Below are 19939 nucleotides of genomic sequence, written 5' to 3'. Positions count from 1 at the left end.
TGCCGGGCGAGAGATGGAGCTACAAGACGCGAACAAGGTCCTGCCATTAAGATCGGTAGGACCTCTGCGTTCCCAGCCATGCCAGGTTCTTTGGCTGTTTTCGACCTCATCCGCACCCTCCCTGTAAACATCGGGGAGTGACTCTCCTCAGAAATCATTTACTTTCCCTCTTCATCATTCTGTGTTTCTACCCGACAGAATGGAAGACACAAAGGCCGGAATTTTGCCGGCGCTCAGAGGGCGGGTTCGGAGGCGGGTCCGCTGTCAAGATTGACAGCGTGTCGGGATTCTGCTCTGAACCCGCCTCTGTGTCAGTTTCCCAAGTGCTGGGTCTGCCTGCGCTTTGCAGGCCGGGCACTATGCGGCAGGTCAGCCAATTGAGATAGTTAAGAGGGTCTTTAAAAGCAGTTGAACAGCATTTTACCACCTTCTAGCCATTTTTCCAACTTATCCACGAGGTTCCGGTCATTCGGGGATCACGTCAGGTAAGGGTGTCAGGTTCTCTATGACTCTTTTGTGAATAGGTGACAGCTGCAAAAGTGGTATAAAAGCTAACATTTCACAGCTGTTCACTTTCCAATATCAGAAGCTTGAAACTTCAGGATTTGGAAGACACATTTGCGCTGTATGCAGTTTGGAAGCGTTTGGAGTAAATTCTCTATCCACTGTCACCTCCTTGGAGCAAGCTCTCTCACCATTGACAGATCGCTTCTGTCATCTCAACTTCACCTGTCATCTATTCCAGCAGCATCGGTGTCCTTGAAAAAATCTCACCTTGGTCCTTAGAATCCCACCAAGATCAGCCCCAACACCCAACATCATCAGGCACACCAGCAGCAACAACATCAACACCAACCTTCTCCGCAATCAACTGATGCTGCACAGGACACAGGGCATCAGCACCCGACCACATTGCTGCCTGGGAGGCCAGCGATGGCCTTACCATAGCCAGATTTACTTCACTTGACGCTGTACACCCTGGCTGCCACACGATGCGCCAGGCTGGCACCACCCCACACCAAAACCATAAAGCATCCCTACAATGCCCAAGCCATTCCTTTCACACTTATCACTATTGCGGTGGGGGGGTACCCTTGTGTCTCACCATTCACTGCAACTCACTAAGCCACTTCCAAAGGTGCACACAAATCTGTCCAAGAATGCAAAGTGTTGAAAATAAAGATTTCAATGTTTGACAGCACATTACCAGAAACTTCACATGAACATTGGCTAAACCACCCAAGTGCCTACCCTTGTGTGTTGTTAGTTGGTATACTTGCAGTAGGATGAGGGTGAGTGTGAGGGGTGGCTAGTGAGACGGGGAAGTGATAATATAGATAGAGAGGGATGGGTGGAGGTGCAAGGTAAGTTGGTGTGAGTAAGGATGTGCAGGAGTAGGGTAGGGAAGGCAGAGTGATGTGGATGTGATGAGTGGCACAGCAGGATGAGGTTGAGTGTGGCTTGGCAGTAACATTTTGTGATCTACTGAGATCATTGAAAGGTTTGCGCCACTGCAGCCAGGTCCTCCTGATGACATCCCTGCTTGTGTCCTCCTGTGCAATGTGCAACCAGACTGCGTGGGTCTCCTGAGGAGGTCTCTTCCACCCATTGGAAGGGAAGAGAACCTCCCTGCGGGCTGTGACTCCCTCCATAAGCATATGGAGGGAGTCATGGGAGAGCCTGGGTGCAGCCGTGCACCTTTGTGCAGTGCTTGTCAGTGTTTGCAGCATCTCAGTGCTGTAGAACACAGACAGCAGAACCGTCAAAATCAATTTGGACATGGTCCCTTTAAGGAAACCGGCTGATGACGTGTCAGCAAATTACGTCAGCAGACCCGCTTCCTTTTAATTGGCTGGGAACCTCGCTGGGTGGGCTTAACAAGCCCAATGAACGTAAAAGCAGTTGGAGAGTGCGGGCTGGAGCAGGCAGTGGGCTGAGACCGCGCTACCGATCCCAGTCAGCGAGATCGTACCCTTAGTGTATGGGCAGTCACAACTCAAGCTCCTGCCCTAGAACTCTCTGCTACAGTGTACTGAAGCACCTACATGTGCATCACTGTTTCCCCTACAGAAATGCCTCAGCAGTAAAGGCTGCCTTAGCTATTCAATGTTACTTTCACAGTGGGAGATAAAAATCCAAACTTCAGGGGCTAGATTTTCAGTTGCTTGCGCCAGCAGTTAGCGCCTTAAGAGAAGTGATTTTCGGGCGCTATGCGTGTAGCGCCCGGGCGCAGCGCAGTTTGCGCCCCGCCCCAAATTAAGTTGCCCGTTAGCGCCGGCGCAAAGTTTAGCGGCCGCCCGGATGCGCGCGCAGAAAATGACGTCACATCCTCGTGCAACGCCCTTTGGCTGCCCCGAATCCAAACTTCAGTCGGACCGCCCCATTGTGCGGCTGGCGTCCAGAGCGTTTGTAACATGGAACGCAACACACCCTGGGGAGCGCAAATTAACGGACACTCCTCCTGCACTATAAAAGGCAGTCCGCAGGTGTTGTGTGGAAGGCGCCAGTGTGTTGTTGTGAACAACAACTCCTCCTCCTCCTCCTCCTGTTTCCCCCCCCCCCAGACTCTGCCTTTAAAAAAAACACATGCACCCTTCCCCTTTAAGAGCTCACTGGCACCAGAGTGTCTGTCGTGCGCTGCGCCCGAGCTCGGGTGTTGCGCTCTGCACCGCCGGCTTAGCGCCTAAAGATAGTAGTGGAACGCCTCTTTTAGCGCTCCACCAACCTCTTAGGGCGAAGCCACTGAATTTCCGGCAACGGGGCGCTACTTTGGGGCGGGCGCTAAGGTTAGCGCCCCAAAACTGTCTATACTGAAAATCTAGCCCCAGGTGTTTTACAAAAAAATGGTTCCCCAAAGTGCCTCCTAAACATCAATGAAACTACCAGTCAATGGCAGCAACAAAATGTCCACATTAGTGAGAAAGGGGATTGGTGGCCACTACCTTATTTATTTTAAGCAGCAGTTAAGTGGAATCTTACAAGCAGTGGAACTAAATTCTATACAACTTTTAAAAAAAACTTGAAAAACACACAACAGCAGCTCCATGCAGTGCTCCCTACCATCGATGTGAGGCATTGTTACAGCCACTTTAATGAGGTTGGGATGGTCTGGATCGTCAGATCCCGTGTAACGCAGCTTAGCAGAGAATGGTTCAGCACCGACTGCTCCTTGTACTCTCGGCTGGCACAAACCTGACAATGAAGGAATCACACGTCACTGGCTGGTAACCAAAACTGAGTGACAGATTTAAAGGTCATTCGGATTTCCATTGTCCTCAATCTAAAAGTATGCCACATCTCTTGATGGACATATTGTGGGCACTGAGAAATATATACAGCATTAAAGGAACCATATAAGTTAGGGCTGTATAGTTTTTTAAAAAATAAACATTTTTATTCTTACAAGATTTTAAGAAAAATAAAATACATAATTTCGAAGTAATATTTATAATGCAAGAAGTAAGCAAAAATAGTTTCTCAATCCAAGAAATAACCTTGTAATAGCCTTCAGCCAGTCAATGCAATTAATATCATGTATTCGCTCATGTCACAGCACATGTATATGCTCACTGAAATCATTCTGCAGGTGGTAGCTAGGGTGTGAAAGGGATTAACACAATCTTAGGATTCAGTTAACATTTTAAAAAATGGGAGATTCACATGTAGGTATTTAATTTTCTTTGTTTAAATTAAACAGATTAATGACTGCATTAAACCAGCACAGGATGGAATTTCAATATGAAAGAATTAATCAATGTGCTAAAAATAAAAGAAATTAAAATCATAAGAGTTCATGGAAACATATAAATCTCTTGATTTCTTGATTTGTGCTAACTTGTAACTCCTTCCTCCATTATTCAATGTGCAATCTGGCACATTACTCTCTTCAAAGTGACAAAGTACACATTTTTAAGTGTTACCTTCCTCAATGTTGACTGATAGAATGGGGCTAGCTAATTCAAGCCCTTCATCCCCATTGGAATTAACTGCTCGAGCAGCACACTGCACCCGAGAGCCAGCCTGGAAGTAGATGGAATCCAGAGTAATCATCTTGGATGAGGTGAAGAAGGTGTTTGAGTCTACTTCTCTCATAGGGCTGGTCACTCCATCAGGGCCGGTCGGGGCACTCACTAGCCAGCGGTAGCGAGTAAGGGTATCATTGATGTTCTCACTGGTACATATTGAGCCTGTCTTGTCATAATCAGAATATTTGGGATTGCATGCCTGAGGAAAGAATGGGATGATGTTAAACATCTCAAATGATAATACAAACTATGTTAAGTAAAGGATAAAACATTTGAATTGAGACACCAGCAAACATTAATATTTTTTGTTTGTGTTTAGAATTGTAATGAAACAACTTTTAGTCAGTTGTACATGAATAAAAATAAAGCAACATTGCAAATATGTTCTTTTTGAATGCATTTACAATGTCCCTACACACAATGACCAGAGCTATTCTTTCCTTTAGATTATTACTGTATCAGCCTGGATTGTCTTTTGTTCCTGGGCAGATGAATTTATTGTATCTTACTCTTCAGTTGCAATAATATTTCTACAGTTCAATGGGGCTTAAAATCCAGTAATACGGAGGCATGAATTTTGGGGCAGTTTTATTTAACCCAAGCATTGTTGCAGGGAAACTGTCATTCGGTTCAGTGCTGTGAAGCAGTTAAGCCTAGATTTTCCTATATTGGCACAGTTTACCTTAGTCTTAGTCAACACCTTGGTGTCCTTCAAGATGGTTGTTAATTTCATTCCCATTCACCTCTAGTGCACCACACAGTCCCTATGCAGCCAATACATCTCCTCCAGTGATTTCTGCCTGCACAGTCACTAGTAGCATGCCCTAAAGCTTCATCCTTAGCCTGCTTCTATTCCTTAATAACATATTATCCCTTGATGACATTATCTGCAAGCATGAGGTCAGCTGCCATTTGTTTTCCAATGACACTCAACTTTACCGCTCCGCCACCATTCTTGACCCTATGGCTGTCGGTGTGCTGTCGGACACCAAATCATGGGTGAGCCAAGGCATTCTCCAGTTCAACCTCAACAATACTGAGGCCAGCCTGCTCGACTTCTGACAGAAACTGTGCACATCAGGTGCCGATTCCATCCTAACTATTGAATTCCCACTCAGGCTACGACCAAAAGTATGCAACCTAAGCTTCAAAGCCCTCATCGAATCCATCACAAAGACCACTTACTTCGACATTTATAAAATCTCCCACCTATGTCCCTACCTCACCTCACTGCTGCCGAAACCCTTATCCATGCCTTCATCACCTCTTAACTTGATTTTTCAAAGCTCTCACCAGCTTTATAAGCTCTGCTCTATACAAATTCTCTCATCTAGAATTCTGCCAATTGTATGCTACACCACACCCCTACTACCACAGTCTTTGCTGAACTGCACTGGTTCTTCGTCTACCAGCACATCAACTTCTAAATCCTCATCTTTGATTTCAAACTCTATGGTCTTGCTGCTTTCCACTTGTGCAATCTTCTTCAACCCTGCACCCCAGCATACACTGTCCATATTTCTCAGGCTATTGTACGTCCCGCCATCTGCTCCACTATTGATGGGCAGCATGATGGTTGAAGGTAATGTGGCCTCAGCTTAAAACATATCAATGGCAGTGACTTATCAGACTAACCTTTTTCAAAAACACTGTGACCCAAACAACATGGTCTATTCCCCTGGCTTCTTTTCCCCCAATGCTCTCAATGGAAAATACATTTTGCATGATGCACAATTGCCTTTGTGTTGCAATATGTGGCATTAACTCAATTATAATTTTACAAAATGGTAAAAGTTTTGGCATAATGTTTTTAAGCATTTTTAAAAAGTAATAATGCATCCTTATTGTCCAATGAAGGCACTATGCAAAATGTATGCTTTTAATCACTATGACAGGATGTCAGAACACCGTCATGTTAACTGGGTGATACGTACTGTAACACAGACAACAGGATAGCCTGCTGGGGGGCTAGGGTTTTCTTTTGCTCGGGAGGTATCATCATATATAAGCAGCGAGACAACTTGTGGGACGGATGGGAACGTGACGTCAGCCATGCTGTTCATCTCCTCGATGTATACAATTGCTTTACTTATCTGGGAAACAACATAAAGAAGTATCAGCAGTGTACTGCTGAAGAAAGCAAATGAAACATTCCTCAAACACAGTGTAGTTCTTTTGTGATTGTGGTCATCAATGTGGGGCACATTTGTTGGAAACAGTCCATAGCAGTCAGAGCATCAAACACTCCTCAAAAAGGTATGATATGGAACAGGTTCGATATGCGAGTTCCTTATATCACTCGCTCCTCCAGTGTTGCATGCCCATATTTTTTATTCCATAAACAGATAGGGGCCAGGGCAACACGGCATCTGTTGCCAATGTGATTTCCTCTCCTTCCCTGTGATGGGACGTATAGGATATGGACCTTAATTCAAAAGAATTTACTGTGTTTGGTTAACATGATACAAAATTCACAGGCACTTTACTCAGCTTGTGGAGGATTATTATAGAACAATAAATATATATTGAAGCCCATCATCCTCTGCATTGCATCCCTTGTGTGCCTATTAGTGGGATGCAGCAAAAAAGGGTGGAGACCCATTGGGCTGGATTTTCTCAATGGAGATGTGCTGGAGGTGGGACTGCTGGTTTCCGGGTTTCAGTCCCGCCCCCAGCGATGTCTGACCAACCCATGCTATTTTCCCTTGATTGGCCTTGTTAAGCCCACCCTGCGGGCTTACCGGCTAATTAAGGGAAAGCCAGTGACAGATGATGTCAGCGTATGATGCTTCATCTGTCGAAAAAATTTTGACAGATGAATTGTCAGTGTTTGACAGCTTTGAGAAGCTGCCAAACACTGACAATTTCTGTTCTAAGGTGAGCCCTTGCACACAGGCTCACCAAGACCTCTCTCCTCAGCAGAAAGGTGGTAGGGATTGTGGATGCATTGGTAATAATTTTCCAAAACTCCCTGGACTCAGCAAAGGTCCCGGCAGATTGGAAAACTGCTAATGTAACACCCTTATTTAAAAAGGGTAATAGACAGAAGGCTGGAAACTATAGACCAGTTAGCCTAACATCTGTGGTTGGTAAAATTTTAGAGTCGATATTAAGGAGACAGTAATGGGACATTTGGATAAACATAATTTAATAGGACAAAGTCAGCATGGTTTTACGAAGGGGAAGTCATGTTTGACAAATTTGCTTGAGTTCTTTGAGGACGTAACATACAGGGTGGATAAAGGGGAACCAGTGGACGTAGTGTATTTAGACTTCCAAAAGGCATTTGACAAGGTGCCACACAAAAGATTATTGCTCAAGATAAAAAACCACGGGATTGGGGGTAATATTCTGACATGGGTGGAGGATTGGTTATCTAATAGAAAGCAGAGAGTTGGGATAAATGGTTCATTCTCAGACTGGCAATCAGTAACTAGTGGTGTTCCGCAAGGGTCAGTGCTGGGACCCCAACTCTTTACAATCTATATTAACGATTTGGAGGAAGGGACCGAGTGTAACATATCAAAGTTTGCAGATGATACAAAGATGGGAGGGAAAGTAGTGAGTGAGGAGGACATAAAAAACCTGCAAAGGGACATAGACAGGCTAAGTAAGTGGGCAGAGATTTGGCAGATGGAATATAATACTGGAAAGTGTGAGGTTATGCACTTTGGCAGGAAAAAAATCATAGAGCAAGTTATTATCTTAATGGCAAGAAACTGGAAAGTACTGCAGTACAAAGGGATCTGGGGGTCCTGGCACGAAACACAAAGTTAGTATGCAGGTGCAGCAGGTGATCAAGAAGGCCAATGGAATGTTGGCTTTTATTGCTAGGGGGATGGAATATAAAAACAGGGAGGTATTGCTGCAGTTGTACAAGGTATTGGTGAGACCACACCTGGAATACTGCATACAGTTTTGGTGTCCATACTTAAGAAAAGACATACTTGCTCTCGAGGCAGTACAAAGAAGGTTCACTCGGTTAATCCCGGGGATGAGGGGGTTGACATATGAGGAGAGGTTGAGTAGATTGGGACTCTACTCATTGTAGTTCAGAAGAATGAGAGGCGATCTTATTGAAACATATAAGATTGTGAAGGGGCTTGGTCGTGTGGATGCGGTGAGGATGTTCCCAATGATGGGTGAAACTAGAACTAGGGGCATAATCTTAGAATAAGAGGCTGCTCTTTCAAAACTGAGATGAGGAGAAACTTTTTCACTCAGAGGGTGGTAGGTCTGTGGAATTTGCTGCCCCAGAGAGCTGTGGAAGCTACATCATTAAATAAATTTAAAACAGAAATAGACAGTTTCCTAGAAGGGGAATTAGGGGTTACGGGGAGCGGGCAGGAAATCGGACATGAGGCTAGGTTCGGATCGGTCATGGCCCTGTGGGTGGCAGAGCGGGCCCAGGGGCCGTGTAGCCTGGTCCTGCTCCTACTTCTTGTGTTCTAATTCTGTGTTAGATTTCAGGAAATGGTTCTATTCACAGGGATTAGTGGAGACCTCGGGAACAGGCTGCCAGCTAGGAGTCCTTCAAGAGTAAATTGGGCCTGTTCCTGGCTGGGGTGGAGATCACCTCTTACAGAAGGTAAGTACTGTAGGAAATACAGGGACAGAGTGATCTCCTGGACGAGTTTCGATCGCCTAGATGGGTCGGAGAGGAATTTCCCAGATTTTCTCTCCCAAATTGGCACATTGGGTTTTTAATCTGGTTTTTCGCCTCTCCCGGGAGATCTCATGGGTTCGGGTGGGATGGAGAGTGAAAGTAGATTTGAGGTTAGGATCAGATCAGCCATGATCTTATTGAATGGCGGAGCAGGCTCGAGGGGCCGATTGGCCTACTCCTGCTCCTATTTCTTATGTTCTTATGTTCTAAAGCAGATGGCTACTGCATCTGAGAATGCAGCAGCCATTCTGTCATCTCTGCCATTGAGATGAGGCACCTTCGGATCCTCAAAGGTTGAAGCCTGCAGAAAGAAGCAACGGTAAGGAAACTCTTTCCAACACTTTACACTCACCTCTCATATTTACCTGTCCACACTTTCACCCATCACTCACCTCTACAGCTGACATTTCGACCCCTCTCACCCCCGCAGACCCACTGCTCACCTCACTGACCCTGGCGGGGTTTCCTGACGTCAGGAAGCCCGCATCAGCAGGCGTAAAATGGGGAAAAGCCTCTTAACTGCCTGTTAACTACCTGTTATCAGGCAGTTAATTGGCTCTAATCCCCTTCCCGCCTCGAGGAGACGGGTCCCTGCGTGAGTCGGGGACCCGCCTCCCGGGAAGATGGTTCGGAGGCGGGTTGGGACATGCTCCCAATTTTTACCATTTTCCCAGCAGTTCCGCCTCCAAAGGGCTGGTAAAATCCAGCCCAGTGTGTCTGGTCTCCATCCTGTTTGTGCTTAAGGAGCTCTTCCAATCTCGGGCTGGGCGTGGGCTGAGCCATTGCTTTGCATTCCTCTTCAAATTAGATTAAAATGACCTGCAATTACTTCATTAGGTCTGCATATCCATTTCTGTTGGTTTGAGATCATGTGTTGGCCATATAAACTGGTGTTCTGTTTAGCAGAGCAACGTTTCAACTGTTCAATACTTAATAGTAAGGCACTAACCTGGATAGCAAGTGACAAATTGACTTTTGGCCAGTGAGGAGAGAACATTTTTAAAGCTTAGCATTGCTGTAACAGGAGAGTTCAAAGAGAGCTTGGAGTTCTGTGGTCACACCACCCGCTTAGCACACTGGGTGTACCATTTGGAATCCCACTGTACATGCGCTACTTGGAGAAAGAGGAAGGAGGTTTGGACCCTAAGAACGTGAGGCATCATTGCAGGAGGAAGGCTCTTCTCCGCCGTTACCCTGCCAAGTAACTGTATTGGTCATGACAGAATTATCTGGAGGAGCAATTCCTTCAGAGGTTGCTATTTGCCAGGGAGACAGTGATAGAGCTGTGCACCTGGCTGCAGGAGAACCAGCAGGCCAATTCCAGGGCAATGAAGCTGCCGTGATCTTTTTATACCACGGGCTCTTTCCAGGGATCACTGGGGACATCAGTAATGTCAGTCCGTCGACATTGCATCACCGCATAAAGTCAGTGGCTAATGGCTTGTTTAGAAGAACAAGCAGGTACTTCACTTTTCCCATGGATAACAGACCAATAGGAAGTAAAGGACAGGATGCAGAGTTAAAAGGACAATGTGCTAACTGCAGCTGCACCCCGTCCTTGTCCAGCACTAGATTTAGCCTGTGGTAGCAGCTGGTATTTTCCTCTATGCGCTTGCAGTACTCAAAACTGAAGGCTTTTAATAGTATTTTTGAATCTGTTTAATAAACCTACTGCCAAGTAGGCTGTATACTTTTCTTCTGCCAGTGTACCTGGGTTTCTGCCACCATGTTCTCATCAGGTTTCAGGTGGATGGTGAAGGCCTCTCGCATTTCTCTCACTCCATCATATAGCACCTCAACTTCCACAAAGTGCTGAGTTTCACTTTCTTTAAATTCAATTTCTGAAATCAATCAAAACCAACAGTCTTGATAAAGAAGGGACAGTCTCCACTTAAAGGGAGACAAAATTTCATTCAAACTGTGGAAGACCCATTTTTTTCCCGACACTGAGTACTTATTTAGTAATTTATTATGCAGCAATAGAATGATTTATATTTGTGATTACCAGGTTTAATCAGCATTCTAAAATACATTAAATTTGTCAATGAACAAAGTTAAGGTACATTGTAATCTACCCTACTTTAGCTTGCTAAATGGAGGATAGGGAATTGTCTCACTTAAGCCTTTCAATTGGTCTAATCCTATCTATGGAGCATCAGAGTGCAGCAAGAAAAGTGTAGCAACACCGTAAACCAAAACTCCTGATGCATTTATCCGATAAACTAAGGCCTGGTATAAAAGTGAGCCACACAGCACAGGAAGGACCCGGTTTCTATTCCCATGTACTCAGTTAGCTGGTCTCAGCCAGGGCAGCAGTAGCGTGCTACAATTGACTCCTGTACCTCTGGGTAACTGAGTAAAAGAGTCCTGCTCGTCTTCACTATCCAGTGACACTGTCTGGAAAGTGTGTATGTGGCTATTTGGTGAAGACAGGATCAGATTGGTTGCAATCCTCAGGGTCAAACAGCCTCCTGATACTTGCAACCGTAGGCTTACACATGAAGGATGGCCACTAGTGCAAAGCATCTATGGAACTGTAGTCCAATAGGGAGACAATGGTCTAGAAATTCACGCGGGAGGCTCTGGGTTCAATATCTGCGATGGTGAGGCCTGAGGCAGTCTCAGTACTGGGCTTCGGCGGGCCTCATTTCCATGGAGCCAGCAGCCCACATTCATTTAAGGTGGGGTAGGGAGAAGCACTCCTGCTCCTCCCGGCTCCACATTCAGGTAAGTACGGGGGGGTATTCCTGCCAGCTAGCGATACGTTGTGCTGTGCAAGTTCAGCGTGCGGTGAGTGAAATGCTGGGGCATTCGAAATTCGAAAACAGGTCAAGCAAGTCCCTAATTTGAATCAACCTTTAAATGTTTTTGAATGTGGGCTTCTGCTGCCAGCACATCTATTGTATCCAATATGGCAGGTGATGCCCTTCCGGCTGGAAATGTGCGCACGCTTCCTGCCCACTATATTGAGAGCTTAGTAAGGTGGTTAGTGCCTGAAAATCAGGCCATCAAATTTCTAGGCCACTGGGGGAAAAATTAGTTAGCGACCATTTCGGGTCGTTAAAATTGCCTGGGCGCTAAATTTAGCGCTTGGCGAAAAATAGCGCCGGCGATCGCTAACTTCAGTTTTAGTGCCCCAAGAGGGAGGTGGAGCATTAATTCAAGCTCTCCACTTCCTTCTTAGAGCGCTAACCCCGAATATCGGGGCAGTGCGTTCCGCTGCCACAAGGGAGGGGCTCTGCTCTTCATTAAAGAGGAGGGCCCAAGCCCACAACTCTGCGGGGCCCCACGTGGAGCACCGGGGAGCGGGGTACCATGCCAGCACTCGAGGCACGGACCTCACGTTCAAAGACGCAACGGGCCGCAACAAGTAAGTCGGACGGTTTTTTTATTCCCTCTGCCCGCCCGCCACCTCCCCTTTACTTAGCGCCGCGTGAGCCTCCTGCTGCTCCGTTCCCACCCCGAGTCGGTCGCTGTCATCGCCCAGTGCAGATTCAGGGGGCGCGGGCCAATTTTGCAGGCGGGGCGAGAACGGGGTGTTGCGCACGGTGATGATGTCGTCATCGCCTGCGCAGCGGAGTGGGGCGCTACCGGTTACTGCCGCCGCTAAACTCCTGCTGAATTTACCAGGAGTCATTAGCGTTGCCGCGCCCGGACGAAAAGTCGGGGGCGCTAACGAGAGGCGCGAATGCACCGAATTTCTCACCCTTAATCTTTGGGAGAGGAGAGCAGACAAGGGAAGCATTACGACCACAAAAGAATCCTCTGCCTAGAGAGATAATTATCCGATGGCCTAGATGTCTGTTAAAACCTAATTATCAAAGTGAGCTAAGTCTATGAATCACATCAATCAAGCAAATGAACCACGGACTTTCAGCATTATGGACTGAATCACTTCCACATTTAGACCAGCACTCCTTCAATAATGGCATGCCAAATTATATGCCAACTTTCCAACAATGCTACACTGATTCAATCAGAAAATGCTCTGGAGAACTTTATACGGAATATAAATGGAAAGATGCCATCATTTCAGGCAGCTGACAGTTTAATACCATATAAAATATTTTCCAGGATGAACATGCTCAATTTATAGTGGTTACTATAAATAGCTGTTGCCTAGACACCGACTTCATCCCTCTCCCTAGCCACTGTCCGAGATTGAACCAGACTGATTGCAACCATGCCGTCCTATGTGACCCTGAGATGAGCTTCCGACCCCATATCTGTTCCATCACCAGGACGCCTACTGCAACCTCCGTAACATCACTCGTCTCCGTCCCGCCTCAGCTCATCTGCTGCTGAAAGCCTCATCCATGCCTTTGTTACCTCTAGACTTGACTATTCCAACACACTCCTGGTCGGCCTCCCACTTCCACCCTTCATAAACTTGAACTCATCCAAAACTCTGCTGCCCGTATCCGAACTCACACCAAGTCCCGTTCACCCATCACCCCTGTGCTAACTCACACCAAGTCCCGTTCACCCATCACCCCTGTGCTAACTCACACCAAGTCCCGTTCACCCATCACCCCTGTGCTAACTCGCACCAAGTCCCGTTCACCCATCACCCCTGTGCTAGCTCACACCAAGTCCCGTTCACCCATCACCCCTGTGCTAACTCACACCAAGTCCTGTTCACCCATCGCCCCTGTGCTAACTCACACCAAGTCCCATTCACCCATCACCCCTGTGCTAACTCACACCAAGTCCCGTTCACCCATCACCCCTGTGCTAACTCACACCAAGTCCAGTTCACCCATCACCCCTGTGCTAACTCTCACCAAGTCCCATTCACCTATCACCCCTGTGCTAACTCACACCAAGTCCCGTTCACCCATCACCCTTGTGCTAACTCACACCAAGTCCCATTCACCCATCACCCCTGTGCTAACTCACACCAAGTCCCGTTCACCCATCACCCCTGTGCTAACTCACACCAAGTCCCATTCACCCATCACCCCTGTGCTAACTCACACCAAGTCCCGTTCACCCATCATCCCTGTGCTAACTCACACCAAGTCCCGTTCACCCATCATCCCTGTGCTTGTTGACCTACATTGGCTTCCGGTCAGCAATGGCTCAATTCAAAAATTCTCATCCTTGTTTTCTAATCCCCCCCAAGGCCTCGTCCCTCCCTATCTCCGTAACCTCCTCTAGCCCTACAACCCTCCGATATCTCTGCGTTCTTCCAGTTCTGGCCTCTTACGCATCCCAGATTTTCATTGCTCCACCATTGGCAGCCGTGCCTTCAGCTGACTAGGCTCTAAACTCTGGAATTCCCTTCCTAAACATGTCCTCCTTTAAGATGATCCTTAAGGCCTACCCCTTTGATCAAGCTTTTGGTCACCTGTCCGAATATCTCCTTATGTGGGTCGGTGTTAAATTTTGTTTGGTAACGCACCTGTGAAGCGCCTTGGGAAAGAGATTAAAAAGCAGAACCTCAAAAGGTAATAATCTCTGAATTACTCCCGGTGCCACGCGTGAGTGAGCATAGAAATAGGAGGATAGAGCAGATGAATGCGTGGCTGGAGAGATGGTGCAGGGGGGAGGGCTTCAGATTCCTGGGGCATTGGGGCTGGTTCTGGGGGAGGAGGGACCTGTACAAGCTGGACGGGTTGCACCTCAACAGAGCCGGTACCAATATCCTTGTGGGGAGGTTTGCTAGTGCTGTTGGGGAGGGGAATGGGCACCAGGATGTAGCATTAGAAAAGAGAAACAAAGGGCAGAAAGAATTGGGAGAGATGGATAGCACTAAAGTAAGCAATAGTAAGGTATTAGGTGGGGTCAGACTAAGAGAGAACACAGGATGGTCTAAGATAGGTTTACAGTGTATGTATGTGAACGCACGAAGCATAGTAAACAAGGTTGGTGAGGTGCAAGCGCAAATAGCCACATGGGAATATGATGTTGTGGCAATAACGGTGACCTAGCTCAAGAAAGGGCAGGATTTGGTATTAAATATTCCTGGATATAAGGTGTTCAGGAATGACAGGGAAGGAAAGATAGGAGGTGGTGTGGTAGTATTGGCTAAGGAGAATGTTACAGTGCTGGAGAGGAAGGATGTCCTGGAGGGGTCAAGGACAGAATCTACATGGGAAGAGTTAAGAAACAATAGAGGTGCCATTACACTACTTGGTGTATTCTACAGGCCACCAACTAGTGGGAAAAATAGAGAGGAGCAAATTTGCAGAGAAATTACAGCGAGATGCAAGAACTATAGAGTAGTGATAATGGGGGACTTCAACTATCCTAATATAAACTGGGATAGTAATAGAGTAAAGGGCAGAGAGGGGCAAGAAATTCTGAAGTGTGTTCAGGAGAACCTTCTGGATCAGTATGTTTCCAGCCCAACGAGGAAGGAGGCATTGCTGGATCTGGTTCTGGGAAATGAGGTAGGTGAAGTGGAGCAAGTGTCAGTAGGTGAACATTTAGGGAACAGTGATCATAGTATCATAAGGTTTAGATTAGCTATGGAAAAGGACAGGGAGCAATCTAGAGTAAAAATACTTAATTGGAGGAAGGCCAATTTCAGTGGGATGAGAATGGATCTGGCCCGGGTAAATTGGAATGAAAGATTAGCAGGCAAAACTGTAATGGAACAATGGGCTGCCTTTAAAGAGGAAATAATTCGGGTACAGTCAAGGTACATATCCACTAGGGGGAAAGATAGGGAAACTAAAGTCAGAGTTCCCTGGATGACGAAAGAGATAGTGAGTAAGATGAAGCAGAAAAAGAGCGAGTACGTCAGGCACCACTTTGTGACAGTGGCAGCATGGATACAAAATTGGCTAAGTGACAGGAAGCAGAGAGTGGTGGTGAATGGTTGTTTTTTGGACTGGAGGAAGGTATTCAGTGGTGTTCCCCAGGGGTCGGTTCTAGGACCACTGCTTTTCTTGATATATATTAATGACTTAGATGTGAGTGTAAAGGGCACTATTTCAAAATTTGCAGATGACACAAAATTTGGAAGTATAGTGAACAGTGAGGAGGATAGTGATAGACTTCAAGAGGACATAGACAGGCTGGTAGAATGGGCAGACACGTGGCAGATGAAATTTAACACAGGAAGGAGCGAAGTGATACATTCTGGTAGAAAGAATGAAGAGAAGCAATATAAACTAAAGGGTACAATCCTAAAGGGGGTGCATGAACAGAGAGACCTGGGGGTATATGTGCACAAATCTTTGAAGGTGGCAGGGCAGGTTGAGAAAGCAGTTAAAAAAGCTTACGGGATCCTGGGCTTCATGAAAAGAGGTATAGGGTACAAAAACGTGGAAGTTATGATGAACCTTTATAAAACACTGATTCGGGCCTCAACTGGAATATTATGTCCAATTCTGGGCACCGCACTTTAGGAAGGATGTGAAGACCTTAGAGAGGGTGCCGAAAAGATTTACGAGAATGATTCCAGGGATGAGGGACTTCAGTTACGTTGATAGACTGGAGAAGCTGTGGTTGTTCTCCTTAGAGCAGAGAAGGTTGAGAGGAGATTTGACAGAGGTGTTCAAAATCATGAGGGGTCGGGACAGAGTAGAATTCTCTGCCACAGAGGGCGGTGGAGGCCAGTTCATTAAATATATTCAAGAAAGAGTTGGATATATTTCTTAAGGCTAAAGGGATCAAGGGATATGGGGAGAAGGCAGGGACAGGGTCCTGAATTTGGATGATCAGCCATGATCTCATTGAATAGCGGAGCAGGCTCGAAGGGCCGAATGGCCTACTCCTGCTCCTATCTTCTATGTTTTCTATGAGAGAATATGTTCCAATTGGCAGAAGGGTCGAGAACCAGAGGACACAGATTTAAGGTGATTGGCAGAAGAACCAAAGGCGACATAAGGGAAAACTTTTTTACTCAGCGAGTGGTTAGGATCTGGAATGCACTGCCTGAAAGGATGGTGGAGGCAGACTCAATCACAGCTTTCAAAAGGGAGTTGGATAAGTACCTGAAGGAAAATAATTCCCAGGGCTATGGGAAATGGTCGGGGGAGTGGGACTAGCTGAACTGTTCTTGCTGAGAGCAGGCATGGACTCAACGGGCTGAATGGCCTTCTTCCGTACTGTAACCATTCTATGAGTCTAACTATGTTAAAGGCGTTATATAAATGCAAAATTTTGTTACTGATTTGGGTTTCCTCAATTCACTTGACCTGGTGATATTGTAGGAAAGAGATTCATGATCAAAAAAAGTGAGCTATTGTAAGTCCATTTAAGCACATGGAGCTGTGCTATTTTTAGGAGGGATATACATCAAAATACATTACAATTTTAAACTGGTGAGTCAGTCTCACATTTCAAATGAGGCAGCTTCACATTTTTACATGTTTCCGCTTAAATAATTATCCAAAGATAAGGCACCCATTAAACCATTGATGGCGGATAATGTTAAGGAGGAAGATGGACAGCTTTTTGGTGAAAGAATTGATTGATAGCTATTAAAGATAGGTCACAGTATGGTATTTTTATACTTTGGGAGTAGCCAAATGGATTGCAGTGGCCTTTTCTGGCACTACATTGCTAGGTTACGCAATATAAAGTTGTTGATATACATCACATGGGGATTATCAACCCTGTACTACAGAGGAAAATACACAAAAATGCTGAATGAAAATAGCAAACTCCTATAAAACACCGAGCCCTGTCGTTTCCGGGTCTTGTGTGTGGCCGGAGTTACGACAGGATTCCACCGGAATGGCTGCATATTTTCAGCTCCCTTTATTTTAAGCTGGAACTAATCGTTTCTGTAAAGCGGACTGATAAACTCAGGACTGACGGAAGGTATTGTACGGCAGTGCAAAAACAGTCAATCATTTAAATAAAAATACTAAAAACAAGGTCTTGGTCCATTTTCCTAAATGTCAATATACATTTTATAATTAAAACTGCTTAAATTTAAGTTTTTGCATCTTTATGCAAACTTCTTCAACGCACAGGACATCTATTATTTTATTATCGTGGGTAATCTCATTGACCGCTACCCAGCCTTTTTCTCCAGACTAAATAACTGTCAAAATGCACAAAAGGCAATGCTCAAAACAGGTCGAATCATGTTCCAGACTACTCCAAGGCTCCTTGCTGCAGGGCACTTCGGATTTACTTTAGCGTAAGTACCTGAAATATAAGACACTACTGGACTTCCAGTAAACTATGAACCACTTCATATAATCATGTACCTTCTGACAAGGGATTGTAGTCTTCTCCAGAGATGGCAGAACCATCTTTTGTGTGGACTCGTACAATAGAAACTTTTGAAGTGTCTCCAAGGCGAATTACTGGAATTTTTACAACTGCAATCTGCCCGGGTTCTTTAGGTTCACTGACACTGAATTTGGTCTCTTCAAATTTAATAATAGCCTCTGTAATAAAAGAGCAAGGATTCTTAGTGTAACCCATGAAATATGGAATAAACCCAATTTATTACAAGTCATTCACTTTGAAACTACACAATAATGCTTCTCACTATCTGCGCCATCCATGATTTTTATCACGGTTTCGTTCCCTTCTCCGATTGAAGCACCGAATGGGGACTCGCTCTTTGGAGTTCCAAGGACCAATCTCAGCTCCTCATCTTCCTCGTGTATTGTATCGTCATTTAAATTCACAGTGCAGGGTTTCTCAATTTCACCTGTAAAATATGGTAGAATGTCATGAGACCCATAAATTGCCACTCATCAGCTTTCCATTTTTGCAATATATAAGTGGTTTCTTTAAAAAAAAAACTTTTATTACAGTGAAACAAAAACTATTCTTTGATTTTCTAACAGTCAAAATAAGGAGTCTTCAATAGAAATAATAACAAAAGAGTAGAAATGACTGCCAGTGATGTTATACAAATGCTTAATGCGCTGTTACCAAATTCCTCGCTCCTGTTATTTAACATGCCTTAATGCCCCCACTAAACTAAGACAGGGATTTGTTATAAGTATGTGAGGGTTTGAGTGAAAACTTCGCCAACTAATAATTAATTAATAACTAATGAATCTAATGAAGCAACAGGAATTGGCCCAAAAAAGATAAAATTGTATTAAGGAAGATGGGCCTAGAAATTCACTTTGGGCCCGCCAGCTGGCATGCGCCCAAAAGTTAGCGCTGAGCGCGGAGCCAGTTGCGGCCGTCAGATATTCAGTTTTTGCGCCCCAAGTCGGAACCGGGCGCTATTCCAGGGTGTGCCCGCCCCTGCTTGGGGCGCTGAAACTGAATTTCAGCGCTCTAGGCGCCGCTGTGCCACCCACTGCAGAGCGGCAGGCTGCGGTACTGCAGGCCTCCTCCTTCTCTTAAGGGGGAGGTGCCTGCAACGGGGAGATCGCCGCTGGATAGTGCCGGCAAATGAGCCTGGCACCACGGAGATGTGCCGGGTTCGCGGAAAGCAGCCGGCAATGCCACGGGGGGGTGGGGGGGCGGTGGAGGAGGCCGGGGAAGGAGGTGCGGGCAGGCGGCCGCCGAAAAAGCGGCTGGCCGCACCTCCACCTTAAAGCGCCCCACTAAGGCTACAGTACGGCCCCGTTTTCTGATCGCTGTTTGCGGCCGCTGCGGAAGAGGCGGCCGCAACTAAATATGGGGGTCGGGCCGGTATCGGGGCGGAACCGGGGCACTGCGCACACCGATGACGTCATCGGTGCCGGCGCAGCACTAACAGCTACCGCCGCCATTACCCCTGCACTGAATATCAGCGCAAACTCCTCTATTGGCGCAGAAGCCCTCTTTGGGCGGTAACTGGCCGCAAAGCTGGCAGCGCCTTACTGAATTTCTAGGCCATGATGTTTGGTTAAAGCCTAGTGCTTCAGTGTGTTTGATCAAAGATACAAAAAAAATTCATTCTTTTCTTTCAGCTTTTCATTTTCAATCTAAAGGGAATAACAAATTAGTTCCCCCCTCCCCCAACTTTGGCAGAACCATCTGCAACAAGAGACAATTTGTGCCAGATAGAAGCCTGAGAATGTGCACTGAAAGAGGATCATTTTTCTGATTTTTTTTCTGATATTAAAATCAAGTAATAATAAACTGAAAAAGATAATTGCAGGTCTTCTGTATATTAATTAAATTAAGGTGGTTGAGCCCTTAATATCCTGCCGTGACATCTTTTACGATCTGTGATCATTTGCTCCTCTTTCGATGCCATGCCCTCTTTTATCATCACCAGAAACAAGAGTTGGGTAAACGTTTACTCCCGAGTTTGCTCATCATGAAAAAGCCATTGCGCCTCTTGTGAATTTCAATCACAAAAAGCATGACATACAGATCTTCTCAT

General features: G+C 45.9%; 1 protein-coding gene across 2 annotated transcripts in view; it reads right to left on the bottom strand.

The window, feature by feature from the left end:
• The window catches only part of LOC147111970 (FRAS1-related extracellular matrix protein 2-like), a 319343-nt gene that overhangs the window by 33374 nt on the left and 266030 nt on the right, over positions 1-19939 (bottom strand). For both annotated transcript variants that reach the window (XM_085999403.1, XM_085999402.1), the window contains exons 10-15: positions 18152-18316; positions 17865-18047; positions 10402-10532; positions 5960-6118; positions 3921-4224; positions 3061-3192 (exon numbers count right to left, since the gene is read on the bottom strand). In XM_085999403.1, coding sequence (XP_085855529.1) covers positions 3061-3192; positions 3921-4224; positions 5960-6118; positions 10402-10532; positions 17865-18047; positions 18152-18316 — 1074 coding nt within the window. The remainder of the gene's footprint in view (positions 1-3060; positions 3193-3920; positions 4225-5959; positions 6119-10401; positions 10533-17864; positions 18048-18151; positions 18317-19939) is intronic.

The sequence above is a fragment of the Somniosus microcephalus genome, chromosome 10 (assembly GCF_052327205.1).
Source record: "Somniosus microcephalus isolate GS21.2 chromosome 10, FLI_Smic_1.0, whole genome shotgun sequence".
In the NCBI taxonomy this organism is placed as follows: domain Eukaryota; kingdom Metazoa; phylum Chordata; class Chondrichthyes; order Squaliformes; family Somniosidae; genus Somniosus; species Somniosus microcephalus.
Note: the sequence above shows the minus strand (reverse complement) of the source record. Positions and strands in the feature narration are given on the sequence as shown.